A 14,821-nucleotide genomic window follows, 5' to 3' on the forward strand; every position below is an offset into this window, starting at 1 on the left:
TCGTGGCATGTCACTAGCTTTCCATTCAAACAGAATAACAAACTCTACCTGCATGAACACAAACAAATTACACCTAGAGATACCAAAGATCAGTGTGCTCACAGCCAGAGACAGAAAGTGGCAAACAATGTACAATTGAATTTCTTTCTACTTGTTCATTTGTCACAGGCTTTATGAAAACTGGCTCATACAGCAATTGTAAAGTACTTACGTTTTTCCCCCAACGCACTTTCTCTTGATATACTTACTATTTTTCCCAACATACATTTTAGTTTGCATCACGCCAGCTGCTGCACTTCAACAATGAAAATAGACTTGGTACCACAAAAAGATTGCTGTATACAGATTCTCTCTATGAACTTACTTGGAAAGAGCTACATAAACTTAATTGATCAAAAGGGAGTCACAAAATGATGAAATATTTTGCAGAGGCATATGCTAATGGTGCTGCACCAACTTCCAAGGCTTGCTGCCTTACTGAAAATGTCCATAAAACTGTTGAGGTGATGGAAATACTCCCAAGCTGCTGCCTGGAATGCAGAAACTGAATGGTAACTGTGCCATTTATTTATTTATTTTAAAGTAAGGCAAGGAGAAAGGGGCCTGGACATTTTAACAGGAAATTAGCAAGTTAGCTGATATAAATTCACCACCTATCCAAGTTTTAAAAGCCCAAGTTCCCCTCCCCCTGTTCCCCATTCCTGATCTCTCGTCTTCATCTGAATGCTCACAGTGCTGCTAATGGATAAAAATGGAAACAAACGTATGCAACAAATCACAATTTGTTCCTGTGCCAGCTTCCCCCTTCTGATTCATCAGATCCAGATCTCCATACTGCTGCTATGTATTAAAATCAATGTTCTGCCTCTTCATTATTGTCATTATTTCTCTTTCACTTCAGAAGTTTCCCTTCCTTGAGATTGCTGCCTGACCAGCTTGTCAGGATGTATTTCAATCAATATTTTGTGCATACGCATATTTGTGCCGTGCATCTGGATGCCACCTCATTACCATCTGAATTCCCATCATTTCTGCCAAGACACAAAAACATGGGGGTAAAAATCATGTCAAATGACAGAAGATTACAGCCATCTATCTCTATCATTTAAAAATATGAAGTAACTGCAGATTTTGCCATCAGCTTGTTTCATACCTGGTAGGAAAATGTAAATAAAGATTGAATGCAGCACTTTCTGTGATGCATGAAAACGCAATGCAGCTCAATTAGAAGGCATTAAAGATTCATCCTCTACTTGGCCACAACAGGGGCTTCAGGCTGCTTATGTGAGCTTTGCCTGCTGTACCTCGGGCTCACCTTCCAGGTCATGGAGGCAAACCCTAATGGTGCAGGCTGTTAACAAAGAAACCAGACACTCAGAGTCAGGTGGATGGTGAAGTTCCTCTCTGGGGAGCACAAGCACTACCGAGAGCAAATGCCACCAAGAGCCCCATGCTCGCACACCCACTAATTGAGCTGGTTGAGCTCCAGGAGCGAGAGCTCTGCTGGTGCTGTGCTCCAGCAACAGGATGCTGGCTCCTGTAGGAATGTCAAACACACACTAGGGGAAACGGGTGAGGCTGGAGGAAATCGAGATACACACTCTTTGTGTCATATAAACAAAAAGAGTATAAATATATGTATATAAAATAGTAAATCTATGCTTGCTTTCATTTGGATATGCAAAGCCTTCAAAAGACGAAGCTGGTCAAAAAACAGGGATCCACTGCACTCCCTCATGTAACAACATGTCTATGCCTTCATTTTTTTTTTAATTAGAAGCACAGCATACTCCTGCAAGAGGTGTTTCATTTGTCAGTTCACATCTTACTAACATGAAGATGAGCTTACAGCTACTGTCATATTCACATGAGGCTTCAGTACAGATGCTTTGGTTTTTTCCAAAACAAGTATAACAAAAAGCCTCACCTAAAAATAATAATCCACATCTACACACTATCCACTCAGAGAGGCAGCACATTTTCCACTAACATGCTCATTTCAGGCTGTGCATTTTAAGTTTGCAAATCTATGAAAAGGTGATGACCAAGGGCTCTTCACTTGGGCAATCTCCAAGTGACACAGCTGTAACAGCCTTTTGCTGGATGCATGATGCTGCACTTCCCATTGGCCTCTTCCCAGGCATTTTAAATTGACATATTTGAGATGTACCTGCATCTGAGGGGTAGACAGATCTTTTCCCTGCCTTTTGCATAAAGTTGATGCAGGTATTAGAAAGACTACTTGGAATCCTGAAAATATTGAATTCACTACTACCAGATGTTATCACCAAAAACAATGAGGAAAAGTAAGTAGTTTTCATAAATTTTGAAGTACTTCATTTATATTCATATTCTGTGTTCTTTCCTAGTCCATTTTCCCCTTCTCTAATAAGCACATATAAATCTCAACTGCAAAATACAAACCTATTTAAATAAAGTATCTGGGTCCCCTAGCAACAATGAATATTGATTTCACCACTGCCCCTTCCCCCGCCCCAATATAAAGCCTGGAAACAAACCCTATACAGATTATATCCCTTTAAGGTCTGAGAAGAGGTAAACTCAAGTTCCTCTCTCCACTTGCTTTCACAGAACTACTGGCCATTATCTTTGCTGCAAAATTTGGAAGCCTACTGGAATAAAAATATTCCCTGATATTTTCCCTTAAAAAGTTGAGTTTCTGAGCTACAGCTATAATGCAATGAGCTTCAGCACTGATACGATCAGAGGCACAACAGATGTCTCATCCAGAATTTGTGGTTGTGAATCCAGTCCTTGGCACGATTCAGTCCCTAAAGGCCCTTGTTCTCTCTTTTAGCTCTTTAAGCCAAAGAGGAATGGGAAGAGGGGTAGAATCAATTTGAAATGCCTACACTGTGCGAAGTTCAACTGCACAGAGAGCCACAAACCAGGAGAAGACTACCACTCCCTCTGAGAAGAAAGGAAGAAGAGAAAATGGCAGAGATTCGTCTTCTTATCAGTGCCATTAATATTCAGTTTATTCCACCTGAAACGCTGTTGTAAGGGACTGAATTACTTAGAAGATTGACTTTGATTTTGGGAGGCTTTCATTTGTAAGCTGTCAGTTTGGATCCAGCTGAGGGAGGTACTGATGGATGATTTTTAATATCTAAGAGTTGCTTAGTGGCATATGACAAATGACAGAGAAGTTGCAGAGTGAGTTATACAGTGAGTCAGCAGACCTTTCCCAGAAGGTTCAATACCAATTAAGAGGCAACTTGACACCCTTTGTGTAAGGCTGCTTGGAAGCTTATGCCCAGACACCAGAAACAAATCACAAGTACCTAATACCTTAGCTTCAGCAGGAAATAAATAACAGCCCTACAATTAAACCATAGCACATCCCTCAATACCCCCATCATGGTTTTATTTGAGCAGAACACTTAGTGTACTGCTTATATGATGGCTGACAAACAAAAATCTACTTTTTGTTCATTCAAAAAACCTGCCAGCTTTGTAATGTTTGCCTTTTATTTAAAAGCACACGTTGGTGAACAGGCTCTTTCTCAATCCTCCAAATCCACTAAGTGCAGTCATACATTAACCAGAATGAAGGATGAGGCCCTGCAGAAAGGCACTGAGCTATGGCTGGTGTGCAGCTCACCTCCACTTGACTCCCTGGACAACACAGCTCCTGCTGGGAGCAGTCCTGTCTTTGGAAGGAAACTCTGCCATTAGCAATGGATTTGAATTATCAGTTCTATCACATTGCCTCCTCTCTGTTTAATTCTCTGTCAAGATCAACAAGCTCATTTCAGTTTGGTTTCAAAGACAGAAACTGACAAAACATTAAGTGGTGTGTAGGAAAGACAGATAACCACAACCCCACCCTCAAGTCTTTCACAGATAATTTTCTTCTATTAATCCATGTTAGAACTGCCCCAGCCACAGTAAACTTCCCTCAAGTGCTTCAAATACTGCAAAACTCAGCCTTGGGGGCATCATTTTCTGATCCTAGTTTTTTATCAAACACAAAAGTCCCATGAAAATAATCACGTAAAATTTGTGCATTTACCAGCACAAGGAAAATTGTATTTCTGGGATGGGGCATACCTAATTGTAAGGAAACGAGTTACAGCAAAATGGCAGTATGAACCAGGGTAATAAAAGACAGGCTCAATAAAAAGCTACAAGAACAATGCAAGGGAAAATACAATATGATGCACATTATGAGCCTGTTCAAAATCTCAGCACAGAGTGGCGTTACACACGGGAAGTCATCTTTCAAAGAAGCTAATGAATCATTTTGTTAACAAGGAAAGGCCATGTCTTTGATCAGTGGGGTCCAGGAATTATAATTAAGCAGATGACCCACATCATATACTCTTCACAAAAGGCTACTGTATTTTAGAAAACTGGTCTAGTTTGGTTTTGTTCTGTTGTTTGTCAGAGGTTTTAGTACTAGGAAAAAGGGTTTGGGGCTTGCTTGTTGCTGGTTTTACATTTACAGCCAGTGTTCTTTTTGTTCCATTCTTCATATATCAATTATTGTATTATATTTTACATATAATATGTAAATATGATATGTAATATAGCATGTTATATATTATATATATGTTATACACATATATATGTAATATAATATATTACACATAATAATTATATGTAATATTATAGGTATATAATATGTCACCCTAGCATGGGTGACAAAATCTACAATTCTGTCTTTCCTTTCCTTCTCCAAATGCTTCTGAACCATGTGATGTTCCATTTGTGAGTGGAGAGAACATATGATTTAAGTCAGTAATGAACTAGCTCAAGAAACTTAGCAAAACCCAATTAAGAACTTTTAAAAAAATTTAAAAAAAAACATGTAAAAGAACCTCTTGTAAATTTTATTATACTAAAAATAAATCACTCACTACTTTTTAAACTTGGCCACAAATACTTCTTTTTTTTTTATAAAACAGAAAGCATACCTTTTTTTCAATTTTTTTATACCATGTCTCTACTGGACAGCTGTAAGAGTTCACATCAGGAGAAAAAGCAGTTCAGTGGATTGTTACTTTTGTCACCACATAAATCCTCTTCATAGCATTTTTCCCAAGTTGATTTTCAAGGTTAAGAGCTGTTTCCCATACTCCTCTGCTATGTTAGATTATTAAACAGGTATCAAGAAAGAAGGTTTTGATTTTGTAAGAGATCAAAAATAAGTTTCCCTTCATACCTTTGTGCTACAGAATATATACTCAACATTAGAGCACTGGTGAACCTGCTGCAAATCCCTGACGATGCAGAAGCTTCCTTTGCTCTATGCAGGGTGCAAGAAACAAGCTTTCAGGGAAGGCAGCTGCATTTTATTTTGTGCTTTACAAACAGCTTTTGGGGAACATCTATTCATTTCACAGTTAGTCAAGTGCTTTTTTTCAGCATCTTTTGGATGCTTCTTAAATGAAACTTTCTTACTCCTCCTCTTCACTTTATGCTTGTTGAAGCAACACCAGAAGAAAATGCACCTGGTCATTTCTGAACTGAACATTTGGTGGTAAGACAAAACTGAAACCCCAAGTTTGCTCCATGTCTGAAAAAGGAAACAGAGAAGGCTGGAATTGTTTTAAATCCTCTACAAGTATGAACCAACTTCCAAAACTGCTTTGGAGGGGGCTCTGTCACTGTCACACACTGCAGTCTCCTGCCTCAGACTGATTCTTTACACTGTAAGGAATGTAGTGAGACTTTGTGTTGCATCCCTCAGGCGTGGGACACAGCATGCCCTGTGACTGCACTACAGGATTTGAACTGACACATGCCATCAGGTGCCAGAGCAGTGACTGGCTGTGACCGAATGACCAGCACACAAAACCCCACTGGTTTGGATTATGTAATGATAAACAGGAATATTTTCTGATAAAACATAATGAAGACTGTTTTATGCATGCCAAAGCAGCAATTAGGGGCTGTTTTTGAAATGAGACGATTTGTTTCCAAACACCTCAGGAAACCCCACCACGACCATCAAAAAAAGACAACCCAGGAGACAAAGTCATGCATGTGCAACAACTGCAACCTTTCAGCTGATAAAGAGAACCATGCTCCTCTCTCAATCAGATGGTGGAGTGGAGATGATGGTAACTGTGGATTTAAAGCCAGATCTGCTCAGCAGATGGGGGACAACAGTCTCCTGCCACTGTTCAATTAGAGAAAAATATTCCACTTTCAAAGCAAGAGATGTTCAATCTAGGTGTTAGGAATCAGCAAGATGTATCAGAAGGCCCTGGGTCCCAGAATTTTTATTTTTTTTTTTTGCTTTGGTCAAAGCACTTCCTAATGCACCGAGAAGGCACTATGTATCTTAAATTTGTCCTTCCTTTACAGATAGTCTGGAAAGCACAAAGATGGCATCACTGGGTGCAGCAGCTCTTCGTCTGCCAGGGAATGCTCCCCTGTAATCAGTCCTTTGTAGTTGCTTCCTTTTTCTTTGCCTTTTCCTCCTACCGGAGCTTCAGAACCATGGGGATGGAGCTGCCTCCAGCTCTCTGATGCCAAGATTTAAAAAGATTCTCTGTGAACAGAGTTGAGCAACAAAGAAAGAAAGACCTTCTTTTGCTAAATGCTTAGGTATTATCAAAATTACAGTAAAATGGTAAAAACAGTCATCACGTCTGATGTGTCTGCAAGAATGTGATAATAATTTTAACTTTCCCTCCTATTTAAAAGTGAGATGTGTAAACACTGATGAATTTATTCACTTTTTTTGATCCATAAGCACAAATATTTATCAAGATTTTCCTAAAAGAAGACTGAAGCATACAGAAATTTGAGTATGTCTGCACACATAGTGGAGCACACACCACCCTGCACACAGATGTGGAGTCCCAGATCAGTGTCCATCGACTCCCTCTGCTGGCAAAAACTGCCACTTTCCTCTTCCAAGAAATACCTCTATTTTTGCTGGCGATGCACAACGGGAACATTGCAGTACACTGCGCCAAATCTTACTCAGTGCAGGTGGCCAGCTGCTTTGCAGTGCGCATCTGCAAGATAACTCGCACAAAGAATCTGAGCAGCTTCCTAGCAAATTCCAGATAAGCATCAAATAAGTGTGCAGTATTACTGTTAATTACAGTTTGCACAGTAATGTTCAAAGATATGAAACTGGTTCTGTTTGCCTTTCACTCCACACAAACTTTCAGATTTCATTATTATAGCAGGCTTAAAATAAATAATGCAAGATTCATGAAACAGAATGTTCCGTTTCATTTAAAATATTTATGGAATTCTTTAAAAAAGGAAATCACTGCTTGCATTTTCCTCTGAAATTTGAAAAGCAAGAGGCTGGAAATGCATGAGGGAGCCTGACAAGCTGCAAAGCTGCCCCAGTCCTACCATCCATATGCGAAGGGACCTGGTAGGGGTGACCAGCCTGCTACATTTTTGGCTCAGTTAATTACAGGAACAAGCCAATTACTTACTCTGCCTCTCATTTCACAACTATTAATTGTTGATCTCTTGCCTTTTTTTTTTTTTTGTTGTTGTTTTTTTGGTTTTTTGTTTTGTTTTGTTTTGTTTTTTTTCCTGATATCCCATTTCATGGAAATTCTGTATTCTGCTAAAGTCACACACTACTTCCATAAATGTGAGCATTCAACCAACTCATTATAGACGAGTTTAGAAATTAATGTCATTAAGATAGTAAGAGAAATAGATTTTATGCTCTTTTCAGTAAGCTGTTTTAAAGCTCTCTGTTTCTCAAAACATCATTCTAAAAAATTTATTTTGTATGATGAAGTAATCATAAAGTTTACACAACTACACAAGCCTCTCTACACACAGAACTTTTGTTTTACACTGCTTATACAACATCCTTCATACCTAAACACACAAACACCTACCTGTACACTTGGTGATTTGGTGTTTTGCACAGATAATAAAAATGGGATACAGATGCAAACATTATCAACTTCTCCAAATCGTAAGTAAGACTGACAGTACAACCACCTTTTAAATAATCATAAAAAACCATATGTTTTGCTTTACTACTTTAGTTCTAGACACACAGTTCATTTTTTATTTAAACTCTCTGAACACCACATGCTTCTTCATAAAGGCCTTTATCAGAAAAATCAGAAAATAACTGGAATAAGAAAATTCCTGTTATCCCAGAAGGCTTAATATATAAAATAAAAAGTGGAAGTGCTGGTATGATGATCCTCTAGGCAACATGGCACATGCACCACCACTAACAGCTTCTACAGGCACAAACCTGCCTTTTTTTTTTTTTTTTTTTTTAATCTTTTGTGAGAGAGGGAAGAATATCATAACCAAAAGATGATTCTCCTCATAGAAAGCATGGCTGTAATGATTCATCACACGATTAGCAAACTGTAACAACACAGGTCACCCTAAAAGCTGGGATGTTAAAAAATTCTGCAAAGAAGCTCTTCTAATGGGAGGGAATTCCTAAGATTCCCCCATGGGAAAAATGCAAGTTTTGCAGTGAGAGGTGAAATGCAGATAGGAGAAGCAAAATACATTTCCCGAATTCCACGGGCAGAGGGCAGCAGGCTCCAGCCAGCAGCGCTGTCTCAGGGCTTCCTGCTGGTTAATTTGACATCTTCCTCTCACCAAGAGCATCATCTTTGTGTAACCCTGACTGAAACCACAAGATACTTAAGTCATTTAAAAAGAAACCTGACTACATACATGTTCACTATTTCAAAAACGTGCTTTTTATTACAAGTGGCACCTCTGTGTAGCATAAAGGAACTTAAGTGGTGGTCCTAGTAAATGTTAATCTTCTTAAGTTAATAAAAACTCTGCTCTAAAGTGTTACTGCAGCTTTGCATAAGAAACACACAGCAGCGATGAAAACTAAAGTATGTGGAAAACAGAACATGCATTATAAATGACAGCTTGTCTCCTCAAGCTCAGCCATCTCTTAAAGCCAACAAATATAGTACCAAAGTGATTCTTATTTGCAGAATAGAAGAAGTCTGAAAAATCTAATCTTAAACAGATAATTTTTTTAATTGGCTCTATAAGGCTGTCTGCAAGAATTTGACATTTGCATATAATGATAATGCATATTAGACAGTAATTACCATGGACTTTTCATTAATTATAACTGATAATGCAAATAAATCCTATGTTCCCAACTGAAGAATGTAATTAAATCTGAGTAGTTCAGGGAGAAAGGGAAGAGGCAAAACCATTGATTTTAAAATCAGGAGAATGGCACACTATACACAAATTCCCTTCCTCTTCCCACTCACATCAAAGAGCATTAAAAAAAATCCATCTCTAAAGAAGATGAAACTATCAACTCACTGCCTTGCCCTGTTTACTAATGATACAAAATGTTTTCTTACACAGCTTTATCCAGAATTTCCAAACTCCTCTTCACAAAGAAGTGATACTGTTTTTCTTTTTGAACATTAGTGCAGTGAAACCTCTAACAAATATGAGCAACCCCAGGGAAATGAAGAATTGTTAATGAATAGGGAAAAGCATCTTGAGGACTGGAAACTATGACAAGGGAGACTGAAGGTGGAGGTGAGAGCATCTGAGATCCAAAAAGCAATCCAAATCTAGTTTAAGGAGGTAATTGAATAAGCATAAACTATCCCAAGTTTCATTATTAGAACCCAGTAATTTAAAAATACACATGGCAAAAGCTGCCACCTTTAACAGGTATGCAAGTCTAGCCTTGGAAGCAACACCAGTGACGACAATCGTGTCTAAGTCCAAGAGTAAATTTTACAGGCACTGACATGAAATGTTGGATTGACAACACAGCCCACAAACACCTCAAGGCAATCCCTGGGATGTAGCCAGCTTGGCCACAAGGACTTGAAAGAAATTCACTTATCTTTTGAAACAGTCAGCAGCAAGAAACTCTGACATTAAAATGGAAAAAAAAAAATGCAAAGGCAGCATGAAGTGAACTTTCAACATTTCAGGCCACGCCATTCCCTGTGGGACTGACTAAAGCTGACAATCCATCAGCTTGACCTTCCCTGCACAAGCACTCCCTGAGAATTGCGGTTTGAAAGTTCAAGCTTTACATTTCATACCAGCTGGTACAAAACAGCCCCAGCAGGAAAAGTTCACCATCTCCACTGAGGCTTTGTTCTGCCAGGCTTATGGCCACAACCTCTTCCAAGGATGCAGAGAAAGCCAAAGGTGATCACACCAAAGTCACTCACCTTCAAAGCATGCCAATACATCTCCTGGAGAAGCCGAGAGGAGCAGACTGGCTGTCTTGTAGAAGGGAGAAGATTCCTAAGGGAAGAATTTGCAAAAAGTATTTTCTCTGCCCAGTGGACAACTCTGATCTATGTCAGATTCGGTTCAGCTATGCCTGAACTATGATGCTGAGGGACAGACCCTTCTCAATTAAGTATTTGAGAGTATCATGGTTTAACTCCAGCCAGCAGCTAAGCACCACACCCTCAATTCCTCATTTCCCCCTCCTCCTCCCCTCCCCTCCACAGTGAGATGGGGAAGACTCTCAAGAGTGAAAGTGAGAGAACTCATGAGCTGCAGTAAAGACAGTTTAATGGAACAGAACAGGAAGAAAATAATAATAATGACAGTAATTATAAAGGAAGCAAAATATACAAAATGAGTGATACACAAAGCAGGTGCTCACTACTTGCCAAGTGATGTCCAGCCAGTCCCTGAGCAGCACCCCTTGACCTGCTTTGCCCTCAGCTGATATACTGAGCATGATGTTGCATAGTCTGGAATATCCCTTTGGCCAGCTGGGGTCACCAACTGTGGGGCTGTGTCCCCTTGCAACTTCTGGTGCCCCTCCAGCCTTCTCACTGGCAGGGGATGATAGGCTGGAAAGTCCTTGACTTACTATAGATACCACTTAGCAACAACAAAAACATCAGTGTGATAGCAACATTAAACTCATACTTTACTAACACTGAATCACTAGGAAGAAAATTAACTTTGTCCTATCCAAAAACAGGACAGGAATAAAGACATATATTCAGGCAATTAGCTCATATGAAAATAGGACTGCTGCTTTGCACATGATAATTTGAAGAAATCTGATCTACAACTGAAAAAGATAATTGTGCGTAACACCACAGTTGGGTATTTTTGTCATTTACTTGTTGGAGATTTCTTTTAGAAAAATATCTGCACTGGCATTAGCTGTAATAAACTACCATGGGTAAACTGTGATCATCTCAAGGGCAACTTAAGCAGCAGAATGTATTGGTCAAATGAGATACAATATAAGCTTGTACTCAGAATTGGACTGTCAAATGGCACCAACAGACGGAAGCGTTATTTATTGTTTCTCCATTTTTATCTCTAAATAATAATTTTCCTTTGTTTTCTAGGTGCAGGTACCATGCTTACCCCCTTCTTTCCTGCCCTATGCAGTTTATAGGAAGACTCCTAAGTGCAAATGAAGTGATGCTCAACTCCTTTGCAGCAGGAGGCCTTGCAGCTCTCCCTGGCTCTGACAGAGTGAACAACTGCACTGTCACCACCATGTAGAACTGTCTTATATCGGCTTATCAGTGTTTCCAAAAAGTTCAAAAGAAAGTAACCTCTTTTCTGACTGAAAACAAGGGGACCTATACAGCCTGGCAGGCAGACCTGCTGTGAAAGGAAATGCACCTGCACTTTCATTCTGTATGTGGCCAAATGCCACCTGTCTGAAAAGGCCAAAAAAGTACCAGCTTTAAAACCTCTCTCTGCTCCCATGACCTCTCTTTACTGACTCTGTCAAGCTCCTGAAACGAACTGTCATTCACCACCTGGAATGCAGCACCAAACAAGTTTTCCCCACAGACCACAGAAACTCCCTTGGGACATCTCTCACATTATTAACTCACACAATAGGCTGTACAGCTGCATCCTACCACCAACCCTGAGATTAAGGGAAAGATAACTAAGCCTATGGGCTATGAAAGAAAAAGGGATGCTTAGAGCAGGCAATAAAAAAAGCCTCCCTTGTGGTTTTTCCTCCCCTCTCATATACTTTGCACACAGTTAAAGGAGAGCTCTCTGCTTCCACTCCCCCTTCCTCAGCATCAGGAGATTTCTTCCTGCTACGCATTCTGTGTGCATCAGCAGCATCAAGTTTTGAACCAAAGCCAAATGCACTGTCAGGTGAAAGGAATACTTTTTTTTTTGAAAACACAATTCCAGTGATTCAGCCACTTCCAGTTCCAAAGCCCCTCTTTAGTCTGATGAACAGATATTTAAAATATTCACCCTTGTGCCCTGTTACAGAATATAACTGTTTGTAACTAGTCTGTAGTAATTTCAGGACTCCAGAATACACCAGAGGTATTACATACACAGAAAGGCATTTTTTGAACAGAATGAGAAATTCTGCCAATAGAGCAAATACTGAAGTCATAGACTTTATATTGAATACCCTGGGAAAAACAGCATAGATGTTATATGGTACATAGATTCTCACTCTGTCATTATAAAACATTAGTCATTCCAGTTCTTTCTGGCTAGATGCATTCGTAGCTTTTTCCCCCTGCACATTCTTCACTTTATTAATAATTACCGTAATGAATCATAATGCCATACAGAAATTTCAACACGATAGACTACTGCAACTATTGTTCCAGTGTCAGACGGAAAGATCTTCTGAGACACAAGACCCAAGAGAATTAAATCCCCAAAGAAGCTGCCATAATCCATAACCAGTTAATATCATCAAAGGTGCAACAATTACCAGGTGACAGTATTCCATGCATCTCATAGCAGAACTGAAGTGCAGAAAGCTGCTGAGCTTGCAATGCTGCTCTGCAAGGTGGGGATTGAAAGCAGATGTCAGGTAGACACTTTCCACCAGCAAGTGGAAGCACTTTCTACAGCAAGAGAGATGATCTGACAGACTGACCAGTGGTAAAGCTGGCAGTTTGCTGACCTCACCTTCATAGCTGTGGCCCATTGCTCTGGGAGATGACACCATAGTGTTCCAAGGAAACCATAGACTGTAAAGAAGGAATGCTGCCAACCATGAAGGTGCATCAGGGGCAACATAAGAGTGTAGAAAGCTTCTCAGTGACCCAGTTGTTCTAAAGAACATGAGAAAAATGGTAATTTTGGGGAATCTGAGTTGGCATTTTCCCTATGAGAAGGAGGGAAAATACTTAAGAGTAGCTTGAATGAGGTAGGTGTCTGAAGAGAGTATTTAACTGAGAGTATATCATTGCCAAGGCAATGACTTGGACAGTCTTCTTCACAAGAAGAGGAAAAGACAGTGTGGCATCAACTTGTGGGATAGACTGGAAGGCAAACTCACTGGCATCCTAATTAGGGATTGTTTAAATAGTAAGGTTATGTGCAGTGCTATTAATTCCAGCGGGGGATAAGCAGCAGGAGTAACAGCGTTGGATTAAGAATTCAAATTCTCTTTGCTAAAAAAACAGTCAAACCCCAAAGCTCCTCGAAGTTTTTCCATGAATTGTACACCTCTCTGAAGTGTTTTTCATTTTGCTCAACTTCATAGTCTCCAATTTCAGATGGTGCTAATTCCCACTTCTTCTTTTATCTAGTCCAGTGGATATGAAAGTGCTGTATTATCCTTAGAGTAAAGGGACATTTGGTAAAATGAAAAGCCCAGAAAAACAGAGTATTCCTAAATTCAAGTAAAAAAGTCTTAGTTCTTTATCCCTCTCTCACATCATGTTTTCTAAAACAATCCTCCCTCCCACTCCATATTCAGTTTGCCTATTTCTTTCCTAGTGTGATAACCAAATACAGCAGACACCATCCACAACAGCTTCACATGAGACATAGTCTTTACAAAACTTAGCAAGACTCTTGCTCTTTGCTATGGTATCACACCACTAAGCTGCTTAATTTATCACCCACTAAAAATGAACACTCATTCTGCTCTGTAGCACAGCTGCTTAGCTCCTTATTTCCTGTTTTACATTTGATTTTTCCTTCCCAGCTGTGGCTTCCACTGAATAACATCTTACTTATTTCAGACCCTTATCCTAATTTATCCAGAATATTTTGAAGTCTGTCCTGCCTGCAAAACATTCATAACCCCTTTCAGTTGAGCACCATGAACAATTTTCATAAGTATTTTCAAATTCATTACGCAAATCATAAAAGAGATGCTGAAGAGAACAGGGCACATGACAAAGCCTTTGAGCAAACGAATTCCCACCCCTTGGACTATCAGGTCACTGAAAACCAAACCTTTGCTGCAGTTTTTCAACCACTGCAGAAGTCACTTTAGAGATACCTCATTTAAATTACTTCCCTAGTTTGCATAGTACAATGTCAAGTGAAATAGTGTCAAAAGCCTTACTAAAGTCAGAATGGATCACATCTAGGACTTCTTTCTTAGACTTTCTGCCAGTTCATCTGTCAACACTGGAAGTTGGACTAGCTCAACATAATTTGTTCTTGACAAATCCATTTGGGTATTCCCTTGCTACTTCCTAAGTACTTGCAAATTATTTAATAATTTATTCAATTTTTTGCAACACCTGTTTTATAGTTACCAATAACTTCCCCGTGTTAGAGAAGGCATCCCTTTCTGTCCCTCCCTAATCCTCTCAAAGTACATTTCTCTCCTTCCATGACTTCTTAAGGAACCTAATAACTTCTAATGACTCAAAGATTTTTTTAGCTGATTTCTAAGTACTCTGAAGTAAACTCCAAAAGACACCCCTAAAACAACAACCTAAAACTTTAGTCTCCTCTTCTACATTCTTTCCCACACTTTCAGTTTCCTTCCCTGAGCACTGACCACATAAGCTTCTCCCTTCCATTTCTCTCCGTCCTGCCCCAGTATCCCTCTTTCCTCAAGTAAAAAGCTTTTCTTTGGAGATCGGTTGTGTCTTACCATAACCTC

General features: G+C 39.5%; 1 protein-coding gene across 16 annotated transcripts in view; it reads right to left on the minus strand.

The window, feature by feature from the left end:
* Window positions 1-14,821, minus strand: part of GRIP1 (glutamate receptor interacting protein 1) — a 328,821-nt gene that overhangs the window by 159,455 nt on the left and 154,545 nt on the right. For 2 of the 16 annotated variants that reach the window (XM_072922897.1, XM_041712068.2), the window contains exon 2: window positions 10,167-10,242. The exons of 13 other annotated variants lie outside the window; for them this stretch is intronic. Coding sequence is in view for 1 of the 3 variants with exons in the window: in XM_041712068.2 (XP_041568002.1) it covers window positions 10,167-10,242 (76 nt within the window). In the remaining 2 variants the exon portion in view is untranslated. Of the gene's footprint in view, window positions 1-10,166; window positions 14,819-14,821 lie in introns of all 16 variants that reach the window. One more of the 16 variants, XM_072922894.1, reaches the window with a different exon arrangement.

Source organism: Taeniopygia guttata, chromosome 1A (genome assembly GCF_048771995.1).
Source record: "Taeniopygia guttata chromosome 1A, bTaeGut7.mat, whole genome shotgun sequence".
NCBI lineage: Eukaryota > Metazoa > Chordata > Aves > Passeriformes > Estrildidae > Taeniopygia > Taeniopygia guttata.